Source organism: Tetrao urogallus (assembly GCF_951394365.1).
Source record: "Tetrao urogallus genome assembly, chromosome: 25".
NCBI classification, from domain to species: Eukaryota; Metazoa; Chordata; class Aves; order Galliformes; family Phasianidae; genus Tetrao; species Tetrao urogallus.
Genome location: NC_136838.1, coordinates 2,722,946 through 2,745,752, shown reverse-complemented (window position 1 = coordinate 2,745,752; position 22,807 = coordinate 2,722,946). Strand labels below are relative to the sequence as shown.

Genomic DNA, 22,807 nt, shown 5'->3' with positions numbered 1-22,807 from the left:
TTCAAAGAGGCTCCTGGAAGTGCCTGCAAGTGGACGTCTGTCCTCACCCACCTCTAGACAGTGAATGTCTCCGATGTCCTGTGCCCTCCCTGCAGAATCCTTTTGGAAGAGCCAAACCAAGAAACCCCAGAAGCTGAAAACTGCTTCTTCTTGGGGCAATGTTGGGACTTTTCCTCAGACAGTCTTCAGACCATGCTTTTGTGACTCTTTTGTGAGCTTCCCAGGAAGAAAGAGGGGATTCCCAGACTTGCAGGGCCTTGTCCATGCCCTTCAAAGCCCCGACCCAACCAGGACTCTGGGCACCCTATGTCCTGACACAAGGGGAAGCTATGGGAAAGCTTTTAATTAGATGCTGGCTCATCCTGACACACGTGCCAGCAGATCCAATGGTGAAGGCACACAAAGAACCGTGGTGTGTTGGGTTTTCAGACCGCTCTGGCTATTCTCCAGCCTTTGGAGATGGGAAAACCCTTTCCAGAGGAAGTGGAAACAGGATCAATCAGTCAGTCCATGCCATGAAATGTCCACTGCAGTCCCCAGCATCCCCATCCCCAGCTGTCCCCTGTGTTTTAGAGGCAGCAGCTGGATGTGACAGCCAAGAGGAGGCCCCGAGTCCTCCGGTGAGATCTGCAAAGGATGCAATGGAGGCCAGAGCACAGCAAAGGAGGCAGGCTGGTGAATGATCCTCATGATTTAGGAACAGAGCAGCCCCTATAGCCAGGCTGTGGGAGCAGAGGCGATGCAGGAGTCCCTCAGTCTCTAGCGTGAGGGTCAGCAGCAGATACTGAGATATGGCATGTTGGGAATCTGGAGGTGCTGGGCTTCCCCCAGGCTTTGCTCACGCTGCTGGTTGGGAGGCCCAGGGAGGAAGAGGAGGGAGGCATCTGAGGGCACAAAGCCAGCCGGTTCCCTGGAGGGAAGGAAGGGCCTGATGTTGGGAGGCAGCCAGGCAGTCTTGCAAGCAGGCCGGGGCAGTCAGCACCAATTAATGGCCCTGTTCTCTCTTTTGAACGTCTAGCTTGCAAACGCAAAGAGCAAGAGCAGCAGAAAGACAGGAGTCTGCAGCCCAAGAAGCAGCGGCTGGTCTTCACGGACCTCCAGCGCCGCACCCTGATCGCCATCTTCAAGGAGAACAAGCGCCCGTCCAAGGAGATGCAGATGACCATCTCACAGCAGCTGGGCTTGGAGCTCAACACCGTCAGCAACTTCTTCATGAACGCCCGCCGGCGGTGTATGAACCGCTGGCAGGAGGAGCCAGGCACCAACCCTGGAGTCCCCTCTTCTTCTACAAGCACTTTCTCCAAAGCATGATGTCCCCCTGCCCTCCCTGCCCCTTCCTGGACATCCTCCTCATGACAAAGCCAACTCAGCCTCGTGCGCATGCCCCATTTGGGGTGGGTGCTTTTGGGCACTGCGAGTCTCCCACCCCGAACAAGCGTGTCAAGTCCTGCTGTCACCTCCATCCAGCTTGAGGAGCAGGGATGGAGGTTGCAGCTGGGCCAGCTCCATCCCGTGGAGGGCTCTGAGGAAACCCCCATGGAGTGCTGGATGTGGGGTGGAGGAGAGGGAAAGGAGTTGCTTGGGGATACCTCACAAAGTTTGTCTTCACCCTCCCAGCCAGAGTTCGGACTTTGGAGATGGGGGCATCTTGTCCCCTCCTGTTCCCCCCCCACAACTTCTGCCTCCGCCACAACCACCCTTATGGCTCCCACAGTTTTGGGATAAAGATTGAGGAGGAAATGCAGGAGGTGAAGTTGTGGGGCTGGTCTCCGGTACAACCCCAACTTTCCAAGGCCGAAATCCCCATTATTTAAAGGGGAGTAAGCAGGGAAAACACTCTCTGTGTGCCTGGAGGTGACCCCAGGTCTCTGCTTGCTGAAGCTTTTTGCTCCCCTGAGGCACAGCAGGTTTTCCCAAAGCAGTCAGACCCTCTTCTCCATTGAAACGCGGGCGCTCCTCTCTCTTGAAGCTGTTGAAAACTCAGCCAAGGGCAGCCCCACAACCTCCCTCCATGGGCCCTCAGACCCTCCTCGCCCCCCAGGCACCCCCCCAGGAGCACCCACCCCACCAGACCCCCTGCACACCCCGACCCATCCCTGGGTTCCCCCCCCCAAAGTGGCTCCATGCGTCCGAGCATCCCCAGCGGCACGGCGGCCGCTCCACCTCGCGCCCACGCAGGTCAAGAAGCACATTTTAGCTACAGAAATCGGGTATTTAACAATATGAATTGTTTGAGAGGAGATGGGAGGAGAGACTCGGAGCGAAGGATCGCGTCTTTCCCGGCAGCCGGCTTGGGGCCGGGTTGGCTCCAGCGTTCGCCACTGGATTTCCTGGTTCGCTTTTGGGTTGAGGAATGAACTCAGACAAAGCAGTTTTGTTGGCTTTGCATCTCGCCCCGTCCTCCCCTCCACACGCACTCTTGCCCTTACTTGTCTTCGTCTCTGTTACCAAAGAAATTGCAAAACCCAAAACCAAACCGATTCCCTCCCGGGAGGCAGCGGAGAAGGAAAATCGCACGGATCTGGTTGCGAAATGCTGCGTGTGTGAGAAGGGGAAAACTCTCTGACGAGCTGGAAAGGGAAAAAAAGACAACGACACCAACAACCAAACCCCGATGGGACGACAGCAGAAACCACAACCGAGCAAACTCAGCGCCAAGACCGGCAAATGTACCGAAAGAAAAAAAAAACAAATGACAAGATAATTTTTTTTTTTTTTTTTTTTTTTGTGCCAATTAACAACCTGCCTTAACCGCGCAATTCCGGAGCAGTTGGTACTAGCTTCAAAACGATCGTCCCCCTCCGAGCTCTCGATGGTGACTTGTGCCATATGAAAAGCAATCATGAGGTCAAACCCTTTGCATTCGGCCGTTGCTCCGGCCCTGCAGGCTCCATGCTGTCCTTGGGGACCGGAGGAGCCGCAGGGACTGGGAAGGGCTGAGGGAGGCTTGGGGATGGAGGGGAAAGCCAGGTGCCCCTTGCCAGCCCCATCACTTGGGGAGAAAGAAAAATCCTCCAAAGCCAACCCCCCCAAAAAAAGCAAAATAATAATAATAATAATAATAATAATAATAATAATAATGGGACACTGTTGAATTTATGCGGGTAAAATAGTACCATCTGTGTTCTAGCGCTACGGTTTCTTCGATTCACTTTACTTTGAGAGCGATCTGTTGTGTAACAGGAAGGCACCTTGTTGAAAAGAAGGAAAAACGGAAAGGAAAAACAAAAAAAACAAAAAAAAAAGTGTCTGTGTACACCAAAAAAAAAAAAAGGGAAAAAAACAAAGAGAAGCACCCAAAAAAAAAAACCAAAAAAAAAAAAAAAGAGGAAAGAAAGGACAAAAGAATGAAAGAGAGAAAGGAAAAAAACCCTACAAGGAAAAACCCTGACCCAGCGCAGGGTTTGGGAATGAATTGTGGGACAGATTGACCAAAGAGCCGATGGGGTGGTGGGAAGTGGGGGCCGGCGAGGGCACGGCCTCACACAGCGACCCCAGGCATCGGCAGGGGGAGCGGATGGACGAGAGGGAGGAAGAGGGGCCGGGAAGGGGCCGGAGCCAAGCAGAACCCGAAAAGAACGGCGGAGTGAAGCTCAGCCCCCTGCGATCCGCTCCCCACCGCCGGCGTTTCCCCCCCCCCCCCGACGTTGTTTCTTCTTGTCTTGTCGTGACGTGGTGACGATGGGGAGGGGGGGGGTGGTGGCAATTCCTGAACCCCATCGGGTAGCATTCAAGGGCTGAAAAGCCAGGAAGGGGGGCCTTGGTTTGGGAAGTGAAAAAAACAAAACAAAACGAAACAAAATTAAAAAAAATAAAGGGAAAAAATTAAAAAAAAAAAAAAGGAAAACAAAGAAAGTAAAAGGTACCAAAAAAAAAAAAAACGGGGAAAAAAAAAAGGAAAAAAAAAAAAAAAAAGAAAAAAAAAAGTGAATGCCACAGGCCCTCAAGGATGCAAAGACATTTCTAGTGAGAACCCGAGAATCAAGGCTACCTCACTTGAGTTTTCAATTTTCGTGATTTGAAAATCACGTCTGATACCAAAGATTTTGTTGCCTTGTCTGGTCTGTGCTGGCAGCGCCGCTTTCCCTGCGCCCTTTGAGTCCCCCCGAGAGCGAGAGAAGGCGAGCGAGCATCCCCGGGATGGCGGCGTGGTCGATGAGTGCCTTTTTCTTGTACCAAAGGTGTGTGGCCATTTCTTTGCTCCTCCGCTTTTTTTCCTTTTGCTTTTTTTCTTCTTTTTTTTCTTTTCGTTTTGCTTTGTTTTGTCCCGAAGATTCACTGTTACCTCAGCTCTCCGAACGGATTCTGGCAACTCTTGTAGCCTTTGGGTGTTGGGGTGGAGGAAACAGAAAGCCAAACCTTTGTCCTATTGGAAGAGAAAGCATCGCCCTTCCCTCTTGCAGTGGTTTCCCCTTCAGATGTCCCCGGTGTCCCCCAGTGTCCCCGTTTGTCCTGAGGGCAGCTCTGCTCTGAACCGTGCAGAACCCGACTGCAGAACGGCTTGGGGTTGGTGGGGACCTTGGAGACGTGGATTCCACCACAAATGGATTCCACCATGGATTATTCGTTGCGGTTCAGCCCAGACTGGAGCTCCTGTTTCCCTTCTTGGTGGCGCAGAGAGGATGCGCGTTGTTTCTCGTTGCTGACTGTCTCCAAACCTTTCGGAGCTCAGCGCTCCAGCAGGGAAGGTTTCCAGGTTCCAGCAGAGGTGCTTTTCACTGTAGGGTGGGACAGGAGCGGCTCTGCTTTAGGAAGAGGCGGTGGGAGAACCCTCAGGAGAAGATGCTCTTCTGCAGAAATCTCCTCCAGCTTAGGGGAATCTGGGGTCCAATTGCAGCTGCTTGGCTCTTTGCGTTGGTTTCCCCTTCTTTCTTGGGTGAAGCCTTCCAGGCTGCACCACCCCAGCAGGCTCCATCTGAAATGGCTCCTTTAGGTTGGACCAAACTTGGCCAAAGTCTCAAACCAGGCTGGGAGCTTCGCCATGGGGACGCTGGGACCCCTCCGCAGCCCCACTGAGAGCAGCTCACAGCACCCCACTGCTCGCCCCCCCGTCCCCATCGCCTCCACACAATTGCCTTGGCCAGATCCTGCCCAAACCCCCCTCCTCCCCAACACCCACAATGGCTCGTGATACCAAAGACGTTCTCTATGCAGGAGAAAGCCTTCTTTTCCACCCAGCACAGACCTTACAAGCCTTTGACAATGTTCTCTGAAATACCTCAAAATATTTAATGTATAGTTTATGTGATTTAAAAAAAAAAAAAAAAAAAAAAAAAAAAAAAAAAAAAAGACTTAGCTAGTTTTTGGAATTTGTGACTTGAAGCTTTATACTGTTAAATTATAATTTTGCAGAAGACGGCATGTTCTTATTTCTTTGACGCGTTCAATGGGAGACATATTGAATGTTAAGGAAACGAAAGCTGGGTAGTTTCACGATGAAAAAAAAAAATAATGAGAGAGAAAGAGAGCGAGAAAGAGAGAGAGAAAGGTTTAAAAAGGACCCTCGGAGTTTACAGATTTCATATTTAAACAAGTCCTTTTAAAAAAAGAAAAGAAAAAAAAAAAGAAAAACGAATAACGACGACGATACCTTTTGCGTTCCGATGTGTTTCTTTTCTCTGAGTCATGTCGTACGAGAGTATTTATTATACGTGTTCTGTGTTCAAATGTAATTTAAAGGAGACGAAAAGAAAAAAAAAAAAAAGGACAAAAAAAAAAAAAAGACGAGATGAGAATTTGATTTATGCATGAAAAAAAAAATATACTCTTTCTTGAAGTAATGTAATAATTATTCGGGGAGGGATGGTGGGGTGGGAGCGGGAGGGGACAAACTGTGCTTTTTTTGTCCATGACTTCTGGGTTGATTAAGAATTTTCTGCATGGATCACCGCGTCGATTTCCTTTTCTCAATCCTTTTCTCAAAGGAGAGCCATCCTTTACCCCCCTCTGTCGGTTTGTTGGCTTCTTTTCCCCCTTTCCTTTCTCTGCACGCTGTTTTTACCCCGATGGGGGACGGTGTAGGGGCTGCAGGGGGTTGTGGGGGCACACGACCCCCATGCCCAGCAAACCAGGTACTGGTGTCTGGGGCACGGGACCCCTGTGTGCCCACCCATGCCAAACCAACCCCGCCAGGCCCCGCACCTCTCAGGTTTGGGGATTTCTTTGTGCTTTATCCACATCTGTGTGTCAAAGTGTCTTCATGCGGATGAGAAACAGAGACAATCAGCCGCCGTCACCTGAGTCTGCAAAGCTCTGGGCTCCTCAATTGCTCTGAGATGAGGGAAATGGCCCCGATGCCCCATCGCCGCCCTCCACCCCACGCTGCGACCGTTGGCAATGGAAGCTCGTCACGCTGAGGATGGTGACACTGAACAGGGCTGCCCAAAGCTGTGGATGCCCCATTGATGTCCCGTTGCTGGAAGTGTTTGAGATTGGGCTCAACGAGGCTTTGAGCAACCTCTGGTGAAGGACATCTCTGCCCATGGCAGCCCGTGGGACTGGTGATCTTCAAGGGTCTCTCCCCAGTCCAAACCATTCTGTGATTGTATGATGGCCCTGAGTTGCTTTCCCTTGGGGTGGCCTTGAAGACCTGCCTCCATCCTTGCCTTTACTTTAAAATGCTGATTCTTGACTCTTCTTCTTCCTCTTCATTCTCCATCCTTCACCTCTGTCACTAGATGTGGCCCCAAAGCTCAAACGACTGCAAGGAACGAGATCTCAACTCCATTGTGCTCCACCAATGTGGTCCCCAAAAGCATAACAGGGTTTAAACCTGCATCTTCTTCAATGCAGCATCCTGCAGCCTTCGTCTTCTTCATGGCTGTCCATCCAAACAGCTCCTGGCGTCCCTCTGGGGAGCTGTTGCTGTTTGGAGCTCCATCTCAGTGTTGGATGCTCAGACCTCGCTTCCAACCACACGAAGGTGTCACCAAGCTTAGAGCCAACCCACAGCCATCAGTCCTAGGAATCTACAGAGCCCCACTGGTTCCCACCTCGGGACAAGAACCCAATGATTTGGGACATCCCAAAGAAGCTGAGCACTGAGTGCTGTCCTTATCCTTCACCCACCAGCACCCACTGAACCAAAGGCGCTTTGCCCTGTGCTCAATCTGGCCTCGCCTGCTGCCCACACCTACCAAAATGCCTTGAGGAGCAACCTGCAACGATACCAAAGATATTTTTTTTTTCCCTGCAGGTAATGACAATCCAAGCTCTGTCCTAAAGACAATTCTCTTGACCAGGGTTGCCCCAAAAAGGCATTTTTGTGCTGTGGGGAGCAGGAGCAGAACTGGAGCGCAATGGGGCACCTTGAGAAACAACAAGAGCAGCTCCTGCCTGGTGGGGAACATCAGAGAGCAAAGATCCCAGGGCTTTGTGCTGATGAAGGACGAGGAAGAGGAGGGTGTCTGGAACCTCCAGCCGCACCAAATCCCGCAGTTCAGCCTGGTCATTGTGTCCTGTTTCCGCTGTGGAAGTTTTCAGGGATTTGGGTCATCCTGTTACTTGTGAACCTCAGGCTGGTTCTCCATTTAGGTGCAAAAAAAAATAGAATTTGCAGTGGGGCAGCAACATCTCCATCCCCACTGGGAGAGGAGGAGCAGAGGGCTCATGGAACCTCAAAGTCGAGCTGCAGGCACTGACATCCCATGATAGCCCAGCCACGAGCTGAGCTTTACCAGCTCCAAGGTCTCCAATGATGGGATACCAGCACTGGGCCTGGAGCTTGCGCTGCCTGGTGCCAAGCCCAGGAACATCAGGACAAGATCCTTCATACAACACCTCTCTTCTGAGCAGAATCAGAACCCAAGGTTCATCCATGGGTCGCTTCAAGGGGGCAGGGGGGGCGTTTCTTGCTTTTCCCTCATCTCAGAGCAGAAGAGGAGCTGCAGCCGGGGCTGGGGCTGTGCGTATGGACGCTTGGGATCCTTTTGTCTTATTTCTTCATTCAGGGTTTTTTAAAGAAAGGGAATTAACAACGCAAAGACAAACGAATCCATTTGTGGCTTTGCTTTGTTTCCTTTTTTGTTTCGCCTTTCCCATCCTTCTCCCCCGTACATTTCTAAAGGAGAACAAGAAGTCAGGCAGCATTCACCCTGCCCAGGAGGAGCCCACAGCACTGGGTTCACCCACCCACCCCACTGCTCATTTCTCTGCATAGCAATAGGCACCCATCCCACCTCCTTTGGGGGCCACGTCCCTCCGTTGCTCAATGCTTTTCTTCCTTCTGACTGAATTGTTTTGTTTTTTAATTATTATCTTTATTATTTTTCCTTTTGCTGCCGCTTCGTTGTTAATCTCACGGGATAGGTTTTACTCTACAGCGAAATGCAATTGTTACTCCTCTGTGTCTTGCAATTATATTTGTTTAAGCTATTTACAAATGCTAAAAAAAAAGAAAAAAAGAAAAAAAGACAATAATTTAAAAAAAAAAAAAAAAAAAAAAGAGTCTTATGTGTCAGGCACTTTATCCAAACTGTGCTGTGTGCTCTGGAGTTCGTTCCTTGTTCTTTGCAATGACTCACGCAGGGGAAATTAGCAGGAAACTTAACTCCAACAGGTTTTAAAAGAGGAAAAAAAAAAAAAAAAAGAAAAAAAAAAAGAAAATCTCTATTTGTTCATCCTCTACTGGTCATGACTGTGTTGTATTTCTGCAGCTTTCTGTTTCTTCAATAAATTATTTTCTAGTCATTCACCCCCGTGTCTGTGTGTGTGTCCCAGGGGGCTTTTAATTACAAAAACGAGGATAAAAAATGGTGACCCGGCCATCAGGTGGTTGTTTGCATGCTCTGTCCTCCCCAAGCTGTGGCTCCACAGCATCCCATGGGCTGTGCACGTCCACAGAGAATGGTGGGAGGTGGGGATGGGGGCATGGCACACAGCACTGCCACGGGTTTGGGGACCACAGTGCGGAGATCGTGGAGCAAAAGCACCCAAATTGGATTCAGATGACCTCAAGAGGAGGAAACCCCTTTGGCCTCAGCGGGACGTGGCCAGGTCAGCTATGGGGGGAGAGCCAAGTTGGGGTTTGTCCCTTGGCGATGGAGCGCTGCGGTGGCACAGGTGTCATTGGTGGTATGGGTGTCAGTGATGGTGTGGGTGCCCTTGGTGGTGCTGTGGGTGCCTTGGGTGCCCTTGGTGGTGCTGTGGGTGCCTTGGGTGCCCTTGGTGGTGCTGCGGGTGCCCTTGGTGCGCAGGCTCTCCCCTCGGGTGATGAGGCCAGCGTAGCCCTCCTGATGGGAGAAGGCATAGCTGGAACGGCGGTGGAAGGAGCCACGGGGGACGTGGGTGCGCAGCTCCACCGAGGGCTCCGGCTCCCTTCTGGCCTTCCAGCAGATCTTCTGCAAGAAAACAGAGGCCTGGTGACCTCCCTGGGGAATCGCATCCATCCCACCACCAGCAACACCCTTACTGGTTCCAGACGCTGGTCCTTGAGGCAGATCCTCACCTGCTGGATGCTGGTGTTGCCTGTGATGGCGTTGTACGAGCGGATGGTGAGCGAGGGGATGGTGTTCACCACCAGGGACAGCAGGATCACCAGCAGGATGTAAGGGTCGGTCAGAGCGTTCCGGGTGGCATCTGTGGGCAGTGTTCAAGCAGCAGAGGTGGAGAGGAGAGAGAGCAATGGTGAGGGGACAGCCCCACACTCACAAAGCTGCTAAGGGATCTCAACCAGGATCAAAAAGCAAGACTGCAAGATCATGAAATGGTCAACCTGTCACCCAGGACCATATAGCAAGAGGATCAGACCAAGGGATGTGATACAGCCAAGCGAAGACGTGATCCACTGGGAAAACAGCTCCTGGTATGGAGCCCACAGTGGGCTGGCCTGGCTCTGGGAGGAATGGACTGCAGGGATTTGGGGCACCTGACCTGGAAAACAGAAGACAGTGGGGGCGATCCTGAAGGCATCGATGCTCTGGGTCAGGAAGGAGAAGAGGCAGAAGAGCAGCAAGCTGGCTGTGACCATCAGGAAAGACAACGCAGTCCAGAACTTGGTGTCCAGGATGATCTGCACGGACAGACAACTCCTTGTGAAGGCTGGAGGATGTACTTCCATTTGGCCACTTGTCTCTGCCTCAAGGGAGACCATCCTGAGCTGCACTGGGCAACATCACAGCGTGCCTGGGCTCCCTTCACCTGTGTTCCATTTGGACCGGTTCCCTCCAACCCCTCATCCGTGCCAACAGCTTCCAGCTCATCCCCAGCTCAGACACAGGGAGGGGTGCTCACCTCCACGAGGACTGACAGCAAAGCTGAGGTGGCCACCGTGACGGAGAAGGACTCGTAGTCCCCCACAGTCCTGCTGCCAACGTGGTCCTCAAAGGCCCAGAGCGCGATGTAGAAGCTGGTGAGCGATGTGCTGACACCATGCAGGAGCGTCACGCTGAAAATACGATAATTGAAGAGCTTGTCCTGCTGCCCAATGGTGTAGAGCTCAGGGAACCGCAGGCTCTTCTTGGCACTCACGTCCTGCTGGAACACAGAGGGGCTCAAGCATCGTCTTCCCACCCTTGGCAGGTTTGCCCTCCAGGCATAGGGGCTGGGTGCAGCCTGGTGGTCCCATACCTGCTCCAGAAGACCCACAGAAAGCACGGGGTAAGCGGTGTAGAAAACGTTGTAGAGAGCAAGGAACCAGCCTTCATAGAGAGGCTATGGGGAGAATGAAGTGGCTGTGAGCTCGGTGGTGCTTTGGGAAGACTCAGAAAGGATGCCCAGGCGCTGGGGTGAGGCCAAGTCCTGCCTCAAATCCCATGGAAATCCCTCTGGGCTTGTTCTGAGATCTGCATCAGCACTGGCTTGTGCGCAGCACTCTGTGGGTCTTTGGGAGCGTGCTGCAGAGGTGGGGCTGGAGCCACACGCTGCACTGATAACCTTTGTCCCTTAGGTAGGAGCTCCCATTTTTGGGAGAACCTTGTGATCCATTTCCCTGCGCATTTGTGAGGCTGAGCTGCTTCTCACAAGAGCTGCCGGTGCCTCTGAGGGCACTTCCCCCAGCCCATGGCCCAAGTGCAAGTAACCAGCTGCATCTCAACCAGGGAGCCCCCAAAAATCAGGGAGGGAGGAAGGAGACCGCGCTGGAGATACAAAAACCCACAGGAGGGCCGCGTTCCGCACCGATACGCAGCCACCGCTCACCTGGGCCGTGAATCCACTGTGAAAAGCAAACCAGATCTGGGTCATGAGGCCAGCAAAGGTCTTGTAGAAGAAGTAGCGGAGGAACTTGCAGATGCGGAGGTAAGCCCAGCGGCCGTGGACGAGCAGCAGGCGCTGCAGGTAGCAGAACTGCGCCAGGGCGAAGTCGCTGCACTGCACGGCTTGCACGCCCTCCAGCCCGCTGATGCCCACCCCGATGTCAGCAGCTGCAGAGGGTGTGAGATGTGGGCAGTGAGGGGTTAGCAGAGCCCTTTTTCTGTAGCGTTTGGTTGCCCAGCAGATTGCGGCCAGGGCTGATGGGTAAAGGGGAAAAGCCCTCCTGCATGTCCATTGTGTGCCATAGAGTGTGACAGCAGGCACAGCTGGGTGTGCAAAGGGCACAGCCCTGTGCTGGGGAAGCAGGGGAGTCTTCAAGACATCCCCGTTGCCCAAGCAAGTTGTCCACCCTGCCCCTTTCCATGGTCTTGTGCTTTTCACTCCCTTCCCAGCACAACCGCACTGCAAACTGGATTGGGAATTAGGTTGGAAAATGAGCCAGGGGTTGTGCTGGGAATTGGGTTGGAAGTTGAGTTGAGTGTTCCTCGCCCAGCTCTTCACCTCAAAGGAGAAGTGACACAGTGGAGATGGTAGGTGGGGTACCACCACTCCCACTCTAGTTGGATGCTCTAGCCAAAACCCACCAGCACATCCCCCAGCCTCACTTTTGATCATGTTGACATCGTTGGCCCCATCCCCAATGGCCAGCGTGGTGGCTTTCTTGTGCTTCTTCACCAGCTGCACGATGAGAGCTTTCTGCTTGGGGGTGACCCTGCAGCAGATGACAGCCTGGCAGCTGGTGGCCAGGTCCACAAAGGCCTTCTCCACCAGACTGCCCTGCTCCTGGGGGTCCGTCGTCCCATGGCAAGCCAGGTGCTGCCACAGCTGTCCCTTCTTCTGTAGCACCTCTCCTGTCTGCAGGATTGTGTCCTTAGAGGAGAGCACACATGGTTAGAACCTCACACCAGGGCTGGTCAAGAGGGATGGGGGCTACAAGCAGGGAGGATGGGGCTGGTCTGAGCTCTTTTAGCAGAGGGAAACAAATATGGGCATGAAGGGAGGATAACAACATTTCAAATTTGGGTTTTCTAGAGACTGGCAGGGATGTCACAGTGGAATCTGTGATGCTCTCAAATCTCTCTGGTGCAACAAAAAAAAAAGTTTTCTCTGGGTTTGTCATGCAGTAGGTACAGTTTGGGAGCAATTTGTCCCAGTATGAATCATAGAGTGATGAAGGTTGGAAAAGACCTCTAAGATCAGCCAGTCCAGCCATCCACCCCTCCAATATTGCCCACTGACCCACATCTCTTAGTACCACATCTGCACCTTTCTTGAAGAAGGGGACATGAGCCCCCAGCTTGGGCCAGTGTGGGTGAAGCCCCCATCACTACGTGATCAGCGTGAGGTCACCTCCTCCTCTAACATTCATTCCCCATCCCAAAACAGGGTTCCTGTGGCTTTTGCCACCCATTTTGGGGTACCTCCTGGTGCCATCCAATGCCTTGGGGCAGAACCAGCCCCACTTATCTCCTTACCACAAAGTCCCCGCTGATGACAAGAGCTCTCTTCTTGTGGCACAGAGGCTCTGGGTGCTGCTGTGAGGCACAGTCACTGCCACTGACGTTGTTGTTTCTCGCCCAGTAAGCCTCGAGCATCTCGCTGTGCAAGGAGGGCACATGGGGAGTGTTGGTCAGCTTTGGCCATGACTCGTTGGTTGGCATTTGCCATCTCAAAGCTGGATCCAGACAGGGCTGGTACCCAGTGGTGGGAGCAGGAGGGGCAAAGAGGGGCTGAGAGGGCTCATGAGATGAGAAATCAGCCCTGGTGCGTGTGGTTGGGAGGCCAGAGAACCAAGCTGAGCGCTTTGCAGCCAAATGTAGGTGCAGAAATGAATGGGGAAGACTGGAAAGGTGTCAGTGGGTGAAGATGGGAATGGACATCCAGGCTGGGATGGGGAAGGAGAAGCATCTCCAGCCCTCCGTGCTCACCCTGCATGGATTCCTATGCCCTTGGGTGTCATAGAATCTCAGAATCACTAAGGCTGGAAAAGATCTCTAAGGTCATCCAGTCCAGCTGTCCAGCTACCACCAATACTGCCCACTAACCACATCCCTGAGTGCCACACCTCTGTGATTCCAGGAACCCCCTGATGTCACGAACCAGAAGGTCAGGATTCCTCACCTCACTTCCTTCTCCTCCAGGATCTCCATGTCATCCGTGAGCAGCTTGCATGCATAGCCAACATTCATTGCTGTTTCTGCAATACAGGGACATCAGTGGGCTCTCGTGCCCCCCTACCATCCCAGGACATCCCCCAGCCCTGGAGGCCAACAGGTGCTGGGACTGTTCTGCACCCTATGCCATCATGCAGACACCTTCCCCTGCCTCAGTTTCCCCACAAGTAACGTGATCTGTGGGTCCTGCTATTGTTCTGTATGAATGGAACAGCAGAGCCCCACTGCTGTTTCGTCCCAGGGTCTCATCTGATCTCTGGTCCTGGTTGGGGAAGAAACTGAAATGTGTTGGTGGGGTCTGGGGTTGGCTCCACTGACCTTGTTTGTCTCCCGTCAGCACCCACACTTTGATGTTGCCCAGTTTCAGCAGCTGGATGGTCTCAGGGACCCCTTCTTGCAACTTGTCCTCAATGGCTGTGACCCCAAGCAGCTGGAGGGAAGGTGCCATGACATGGGGCAGGGGGTCAGGGCAAGCTGAAGGTTAACCCTGGCTCCAACCAGGGGTCTCCTGCAAGCTCCATCCCCTTCCCATGGGTGGACATGTTGCAAAATCACCCCGAGGGGTATCTCCACCTGCCCTTCCACCCAGAGGATTGGTGTCGGGTTGGACTCTTCCCCCTCCACCCCAAAAGAGCTGAACCTCCCCATGCTCCTACCCTCTGTGGGGCCAGCAGGGAACAGGGCAAGGCGTTCCTCCCCACCCCTGGCCCCATCCCACCTCCAGGTCCTGCTCCATCTCCTCGTACAGCCTGTCCAGCTCACAGGCCCGGCCCTGCAGCAGGATGCTGGCCATGCGGTGCCTCCTGCTCCACTCGTCGTACTCCGCCTCGCTCAGCTCCTTGCTGGCCAGGCATAACGTCCTCAGGGTCTCCTCTGCAAAGTGCTGCCAAGATGAGACATCGTGTCCTCCTCACCTCGACTCCGTGCTCACATGGGGTCTGAGGTCTCCTCTGGGCTCTGGCTGCCCCCCACCCCAGGAGTGATCATAGAATCACAGAATATCCCCCGCTGGAAGGGACCCATCAGGATCATCAGGTCCAACTCCTGGCTCCTCACAGGACCCAAATATCAGACCCTACGTCTGAGAGCGATGCAGAACACCAAGAAGGGGATTTGGTGCCCTCAGCCCCCGTTCCAGGTGCATTTGAGGCTCAGAGCAGAAGGGGGAAAGACAGAGCTAAATCCTAAAGCCAGAGTGTGGACAGAGAAGCAGCGGGGCACCCAACCAACCCCTCATGTCCCAGCTGCTGTGGGACTCACATCCAGAGCCCTCTCGGTGAAGTCCTGGTTGGGTCCCCGACCCCGCAGCCTCTCCAGGATCACAGTGTCAGCCCCTTTGGTGTAGAGCCGGATGGTGCCCTGTGGGTCCCTCACTGGGAGGCAGAAAGGACAGAGCTGCTCTTCGCCGTCCCCTTGCAAGGCACCACCCTGCAGCCACCTCAGCTCACCCAACACCGACATCCTCTTGCGATCGCTGTTGAAATCCAGCATGGCCAGCACTTGGAACGTCCCTTCACCCCCATCTCCGCTGATGGTGATGGTGTCCTGCGTTCGGGACAGGAAGACGTAACCCAAGCTCCTGGCTGCCAGCACCAGTGCTTCCTCATCTGGAGAAGCCGCCTGGTAAACCAGTTGGTCTGCGGAAGAGAAGCAAGGATTGGGTGAGGAGACACCGAGAGGAGCATCCCTCAAACACCTGGAACGCCTCAGCCTTGCACCGACGTTACTGATGGAGACCTTGAAGGCTGAGCTACCAAGCTAGGGAAAGTCATAGAACAGAGCTGTAGGAACACAGAACATCTCGAGTTGGAAGGGACCCGTGAGGATCATCAAGTCCAACTCCTTCAGCTCCTTAGAATCATTTTTCTAAACATGTTCCAAAGGATAAAGGTTAAAAAACATGCATTCAGCACAACCGACCCACCCAATCCATCCCATTTCAGGAGCCGTGCTCGGTTTGCAGTCATACACACTTTTGCTGAAGATGATTTAAATCTACCAAATCTGGAAATTTTAAAATACGTATTTTTTAACTTCTGTTGACTTAATGAGAAGAGAGAATAACAGCTGTGTGAGTACGGTGTGTCCTTCGTCCTCATTAAGCAAGGACCACCACTCCCATGGGACCCCAGCACCACTCCCAACAGGACCCCAACAACACTCCCCATGGGATCCCCACACCGACCCCAGTGGGATCCCACCCCGTTCCCAATGGGATCCAATGCCACTCCCAGTCCCTATCCCTATCCAACAGAAAACCCCAGCCTAGGCAGTTCATATCAAGGATATCACGGCCCCTGCGCCTCGAAGGGAACCCCCTCATAGGGGACCCCCAACCCACCTCCCCTCTCCTCCACCATGACGGTGTGGCACAGGGCCAGCAGCCGCAGGAACTCCCGCAGCACCGGATCCTTGTTTTGTTGCACTGCTTCCCGGAGCCCCACGTTGTTGGAGTCCAACATCTTCTCCCCATGGCAGCTCCGGGTCAACACCAACCCCTGCAAGAGGCACGGGCAGGCTGTAGGACACCAACAACGGGGCCACCCTATGATGCTCTGCCGTGGTCATATTTGGCCCCATGCTATGCAGGAGAGGGGAATTACGCACCGGTGGCTGTTTGTTCTCATGGCCCGTGTCCAATCCTGCCAAAATAAGAGACAGTTCAGTTACTGAAGAGCTGGGAGCATCGCTTGGCGAGAGCTCCAAGCAGCTTTTTGCTAGGAGGGATTGCTGGGATTCTTTTGCTGGCCAGAAGACTGGCAAGGAGGGAATTTCCAGTGCTGGCCCAGTGTCTGTCCATTGTGAGCCATTGGGGCATTCAGGTTTGACTGATTTCATTCTTGAAGAGCTCAGACTTTCTGTATTTTTCATGTTGACAGTGCAGGTCTGGCTTTCACCTGCATTTCCAGTTGTCAGAAGGCAGAAAGGATCGTGGCAGTGCTGCTATCAGAGGTGCAATGTGATACACAGGAAGAGGAGGATTGGGTTTATTCCTGCTTAGAAACTTTGCCAAATGGTTTTTTTTCTCCTCTTTCCTTTTGTCACTGTTTGTCTCAGGTGTTTGATAAGGATCTCAGGAAAAAGGAGCTCTGTGCTAAAGCTCCGCCCCTTGCTGCTCTCTAAATGTCACTAATTAAGCACCAAAAGCCAGCCAAGAGCTCGAGTAAATGTAGCAATGAGAGAAGGAAGGAATTGGCAGTTCTGGGGTTTCTGAGGGGAAAAAAGTAATCTGAATCATTAAAGAAAGCAAAGAGCATCACATGCACTCTCCATAAGAATAAATCATAAAGGGAAGGACGACTTCTTCACCTCCTCCTCCTTCACCTCCTCCTCCTTCACCTCCTCCTCCTTCACCCCCTCCTCCTTCACCCCCTCCTCCTTCACCCCCTCCTCCTTCACCCCCTCCTCCTTCACCCCCTCCTCCTTCACCCCCTCCTCCTTCACCCCCTCCTCCTTCACCCCCTCCTCCTTCACCTCCTCCTCCTTCACCCCCTCCTCCTTCACCTCCTCCTCCTTCACCCCCTCCTCCTTCACCCCCTCCTCCTTCACCCCCTCCTCCTTCACCTCCTCCACCACCACCAAGACCAACCCACGTACCCCAAGCTTCCCAGCAAGCCAGAGAAGAGAAAAGAACCAAAATGACCTCCAGCCAAAGCCTGGCCTCAATCCAACTCTGCAATCCCTACCAACCTGCCACCACCACAAGTTACCATAGATGCTCCCGTTGACGCAGCACTTCTTGAAGCTCATGATGTTCTGCGTCAAGGTGCCCGTCTTGTCCGAGAAGATGTACTCCACCTGGCCAAGCTGGTCGTTGAGGCTGGTGCTCCTGGCTTTGGCTGGGATGTCCTTGACAGCATAATACATCTCCAAATCCCAGTTGATGAAAAAGCTGTTCACCAGGTAGATGAATTCAAACCTAGAGTGGGAATGCGAGAAAGGAGTTATCGCCTTCGTCGGTTGGTCATCCTCAGCCTGTCCACCATTTCCAACGTTGGTGCGTGCGTCTTTGCATCACCCTTGCTCGGGTGCTGAGCCCCTTTTGTGGCAGCCCCACTCTGTGGCTGCAAGCCAAGGTGCCAGATGATAGGCAAGGGGAAGGAGGGGGGCACTGAGTGCCAGCCGTGTGCAATCTGCATCGTTCTTACGTGATATACATGGACATGGGTATGATGACGCTCAGAAGAATGGTGAAGCCCCAGAAGCTGAAGAAAGCCTGCTTGGCAGGAGTCGTGTGCTTGTAGAGAGCAGCGAGGTAGCTGTGTTTCTCTTGGAACATCTTGGCCCAGAACCCTGAGGCAACGGCGAGGCACAGCGATGTGACCAGCAGCACCAGAAAGATCTGATGGGGGAAGGCAGGTTGAGAATGGCGCATCCCTCAGAGCCTACCAGACCAACCATTGTCCCTTCCAGCCCTTCTCACTGCATCCCCTGGTCGTGAAGCTGCTTTGAGACCACACAGAAGTTGAAGGCTATCCTGGGCTGAGACGAAAGATCGTGGCATAGAATTCAGCTGAACACATCCACAACAAACAGAGTGAAACCCAACTTCCCCACCTTCCTGACCCCAACCCAAACCCTACCCAAGAGGAATGCCAGCAGCCAGTTGGAGAAGAGATGACAACACAGCCACCAGGAACTGGACCAAGAACTGAGCAAAATACTTCAAGCTTAACAAAATCAGCATCGCCCAAGGAAGCAGTGCCTCACGAGGAAGCTTCTAAGAACCCCCAGGAGGCGTTTGCACAGGTCTTACTATCACCACCAGGCGGTCCATCATGTGGTCCAGCTTGGTTTTCTTCCTCTTGATCTTTCCACAGTTCCTCATAATTTTAGAATCAGATCCTGGGCGAGAAACCATTTTGTAAGTAAAAATGCAAAAAATGCTCCTTCCACCAACCTCAGCCCTCCTCTACCCACGGCCAACGCACCAAGAGGACGCGAAGGGACGTGGATCCAGGACGCGACGCAGAGAAATACAGAATCCTGGAGCTGGTGCTCACCTGCATAGAGAACCAAGCCGTAACACGTGTCGGTGTTGCGGAGTTTGCAGCCCCTCAGCAGAATCCTGTCGCCATCGAGCGCGTGCGTCTCGCCTCTCCATTGCAGCACACCAGTGAAGCTGTGCATGCGGCTGTTGGGCTCCTCACAGGTCACTCTCCCTGGAGCAGAGCACACAGAGCAGGCGTTGGCTGTGGGGGAAACGCGAGGTCCTTTGTTTCCTTCAGAGAAGAGGATTTCTCAAGGGAAAATTCAGATTTCTCCTGTGCATCTTCCAGCTGCGGGATGGGAGACTCGGGTTAAGGCTGAGCTGGAGCACCAGCCTGCTGTGCCCAGTCGAGGAACCACGTGGGATAAAGCACCAAATCCTTAATTCCAGCTGCTGTTGACACAGCATCCTATGCAGGACCAAAGGGGGGAAAAAATCCAGGGTCTGAGCTCAAGTCTGGATGCTCAGAGTTTGATTCTGGTAGGAAAACAGACATTTGGCCATGTGCAAACCCGATGGCCCCCATCCTACCCAACAGCCCTCATCCCAACCCAGTGGCCCCCATCCTAATCCATAGTCCCTATCCTAACCCCCATCCTAACCCAACCCCAACCACGCTGCTGGGGAAGGGTCTCCACGCAGACCCTTTAGTAGGGACCACCCTCCAGCTCTGGAGGTGCTGAGTGATGGCATTTGGTGTCTCTGGGGACAGAGCGAGGCCGATGGGAGACCTCTGAAGGCTGCCCCGATGTGACCATGGGGTGGAGGCCACATCCTCACCCATCTGGGTTTCTCACCATCAAAGGCAGCCAAGCTCTCCTCACTTGTCAGCTCCTGGTGGGTGACCAGGAGGGCTTGTCTGAACTTCAGGTTTGTTTCTCTGCGAAAAAGAGTCAGCGAGGGAAGAATGAAACAACCCTACAGGGCAAAAGCACTGTTAATTCTGCTATCGGGCCCATGGGACAGAAGTTGACATTAATTGTTGGGTGATTACATGAGCAATGGTGATGAAAAGCAAGATAGGGAGCTATCGTGGCAGACATCAAGCAGGAAAAAAGCCCCGGCCCCAGAGACCCTGTCATTAAATCATCCAGCAGATGAGCGGGAGGGATGAGGAGCTGGAAGGGAATGGAGATGAGGAGATAGACCTGAGGTCACGAGCTGCTCTGCAGGGTGCTGGGTTTTCCCCAAAACTGTAGCCTGAAAATTTTCTCAGCCTTCCAATTTTCAAAATCCGTGGGGCCAAATGAAAGGCTCCTTCCATTTCTGCAGTGTCTGTAAGGTCGGCTGTTGGAGGACCCCCCAGATTTTGTGGTTTCTGCAGGACTGCCAGCCTCCCTAGCACACTTGACCCCCATTTCTGGTGGTGCCCAGGGCTGGAGAGCTCAGCCCGCAGCCGGGACATCCAGCACTGCTCACCCATCAATGTCACAGGTCTCCACGTAGCAGAGGCTGCTGGGCTCTGAGCTGCACAGCAGGAGCATGTCGGCCTGCAGGAGCAAAGGGAAAGCACCTGGTTGGGTCTCCCCTTGCTGAACCCCCCTTGGCACACCAGCCACCAGCCACGGGGCGCTGCTCACTGGGACGAGGCTGTCCTTGCGCAGGCGGACGACGTCCCCAACGCAGACATCGCGCCACTTCTGCCAGCGGAAGCTGAAGGGGAATTCAGAACGCGTGAATATTGCAGCCCCGCGGTCACAGCAGGGTTAGAATATTGCACGGCAGGGTTAACACTGCATCCATCCTCTGGAGCAGCCTGTGGCTCTCCTGGCTTCTTGGGGTCTGCAGGGCGTTGCTGGTTCCTCTGTGGCCATCAAGGCACCACGAGTGGCACAGGACTGCTTTGTCACATCCATACCCCCATGCCTACAGGCAGACCAGCGCTTCTTGGACCTGTTGGGATACAAACATCCTTCCAAAGAAACTCCTGGAGCTGCAACAGATCTGGGGGGCGATGCAAGCTTGCAAGGCCTGGCCACCAAAACACTGAACTCAGGGGTGCTCAGCACTCCGGATGCTCCATCACTGCTTCACCGCAAGGAAAGCACGAGCCCTTCTTCCCAGAGCCCCTTACCTCTCCCCAGACAGGATCTCACAGGGCCTGCTGTTGATGTTTCTGTCACTTTGGTGCCGGCCCTGCGCAGAAGAGAGAAAAAGAATTGGATGGGCCATGCCAGGCGTGCCTGTCCCATGAAAGCAACCCTCTTAACGCCATAACCTCTTTGGGTTCCTCAGCCCCAGGACAGGATCTGCTCATTGAAGCACCCTGGAGATGCATTCTGATGAATGAAGGGGCAGAACTCCCCCCAAGATGGCCCTAGGGGCCAAACTGTGACTACAGCCGTGGATTGGGATATTACAGATATCCCTCCTAAAGGAAGGAGACCATCTGGCCACATCCTTTCAAAGGGAAAATATGAAGCGATTTGGATGTTGTAGAGCTGATGGAGTCTCAGGTACATTGAATGATGGCATCTCCCAAACTTTCCACAGCAAAGGAGCCCATTCTGCTGACCACCCCTCAGTACCCACGCTCACAATGTCATCCATCAGGTCCCGTAGGGCACGGATGGTGAGAAGGCAGCTCAGAGGGAAGAGCAGAGTGTACCAGGGCAGCGTGGAGATCTCAGGAAAGGTCTGGGGAAAGAAAAGGGCACCTCAGTGACCAAACTCCCATCCCACCATGGGACACCTTGGGTCCCAGCTCTCCTCCTTAGAAGGGCCCAAAAGAAAGCAGGAACCAAGCTAAGATTTGGGGACGGTAGGATTTTTGTCTGGCAGTTTTCTGTATGATCTTATTTTATATCCAAACCCAACTGATTTAAAGGAATCATATTTTATCTCAGCTTCAGCCACTCATAGGTCCTGAAATCCGACGAATGCTACTGCAGATCGGTGCCCCTGACGCCATCTTACAGCATAGGCGCAAAAGGGGAACCCACGTCAGCTCCAGATCCCATCCGTAAAGGTCAGAGGTGGGAACACAAGTGTCCCTACAGACGGCCGCCCTGCTCCGAGCACCAGACAGCCCTGCTTTGGTAACGGTCCCTCACGCTCGTGCTTCTCCCTCGCATCCATCTCACCTGCAGGAGGATGACGAAGACAAAGTAGACGTTGGCCATGCGGTGGAACTGCTCGTAGAGGTTCAGCGGGAGGAAGGTGAGGACGTTGTACTTGGCCGTCTTAATGGCATTGCCCTGCCAAAATAGTGGCAGCTTAAAGCCAGAGCGGGGGCCCAGCACCAGAAACGGCCCTTGGTTGGCGCCGCCTGACTCACCGCGTATTTCTTCCTGCTCACGCAGAAGGCAGATTTCTTCCTGAGCTGCTCGTGGTGGGCTCTGTTGTTGGCCTGCACTTCCCAGGTGAAAGCTGGAGGAGCTCGTGGTCACCCAGTGGCTGTGCTCAGCCACCACCCCCCGCCCTCTGGGGACACTGGGACCCGTTGTGGTGCTCATGGTGAGCTGGGGAGACACGCTTCCATGACGCTATTATTAAGGATGCTTGTTCCCCTTCTGATGCTCTTCCTGCTACCCCAGTGTGGGCACCACCAAGCTGCGACATCCCAGCCACGACGCCAACTCCTGCACCCATCTGATGGGCCACCTTTACGCCAGTCCTCCGTTCTACTGCCCAAAGAAAGGAAAATCCCAGCCCGCGCTCATTGCGCACCAACCTGGCTGCCCCTTCTGCTCTCTCTCACAGCCCAGGGCTGGGTCCTGCCCGTCCATGCTGCCACCTCTACCAGGACCTGGGGACAAGGACACAGAATACCCGCAATGCTGAACCACAGCGGGACCCACTGGGATGCCCTGCAGCTGAGCTTCACCCCATGGGGCAGGACGGAGAAAGTGCAGTGGCATTCTTAACGTTTGAACGTCACAGAAGTGGCGACACAACAGCATTATCTTTTGGATTTCCATCACACATGCGGCCTTGATGGGTTTACTCCAAGGTGTTGGTGTGGGGCTGGGCCCCCCGTGCCCTCAGGGTTGGACTGCGGCTCCCTTTCAGCCTCAGTCTGCGCTCTGACCACTCAAAGATTCCTCTCCAACGAAGACATGGGAAATCATTGAAGGAGAGCCTCTCCTCACATCGCCATCGCACCCATCGTGCCGAAGGAGCACCGCCCTCACTGATGACGAGATTCCCCTCCACTCACTGACCTCCCCACGGGGTCATTAGGGCAGATTAATTAATGTTTGTGCAGCTCTTCATGATCCCGACACGTCAGAAGCCAGCAAGGCGTAAAGCATCCATTACCCCATCATTTAATAACCTCCCCCCCCAGGAGTCCATCCCTGCTGTTTCTCACCTCATTCCTCTGATCCCTTTTTTCCCATTCTTCCACAGAAGGGTCTCCTCCCATCACTCCCAATGACACAGGCTGATGCTG

General features: G+C 53.6%; 1 protein-coding gene across 1 annotated transcript; it reads right to left on the bottom strand.

Moving 5' to 3' along the window:
- Window positions 1–8,999: 8,999 nt before the first annotated feature.
- ATP8B3 (ATPase phospholipid transporting 8B3) lies at window positions 9,000–22,522 on the bottom strand (the record flags this gene model as incomplete). Its single annotated transcript, XM_079546758.1, has 28 exons — window positions 9,000–9,338; window positions 9,410–9,576; window positions 9,871–10,009; window positions 10,231–10,470; window positions 10,567–10,650; window positions 11,137–11,360; window positions 11,856–12,120; window positions 12,726–12,849; window positions 13,372–13,447; window positions 13,743–13,854; window positions 14,143–14,307; window positions 14,685–14,797; window positions 14,873–15,061; window positions 15,766–15,922; window positions 16,032–16,066; window positions 17,135–17,343; window positions 17,573–17,766; window positions 18,181–18,269; window positions 18,428–18,586; window positions 19,212–19,294; window positions 19,834–19,904; window positions 19,995–20,067; window positions 20,489–20,550; window positions 20,947–21,051; window positions 21,498–21,611; window positions 21,692–21,768; window positions 22,088–22,162; window positions 22,519–22,522. 28 exons carry the CDS (start codon window positions 22,520–22,522, stop codon window positions 9,000–9,002), a joined length of 3,744 nt encoding a protein of 1,247 aa, XP_079402884.1.
- Window positions 22,523–22,807: the final 285 nt, after the last annotated feature.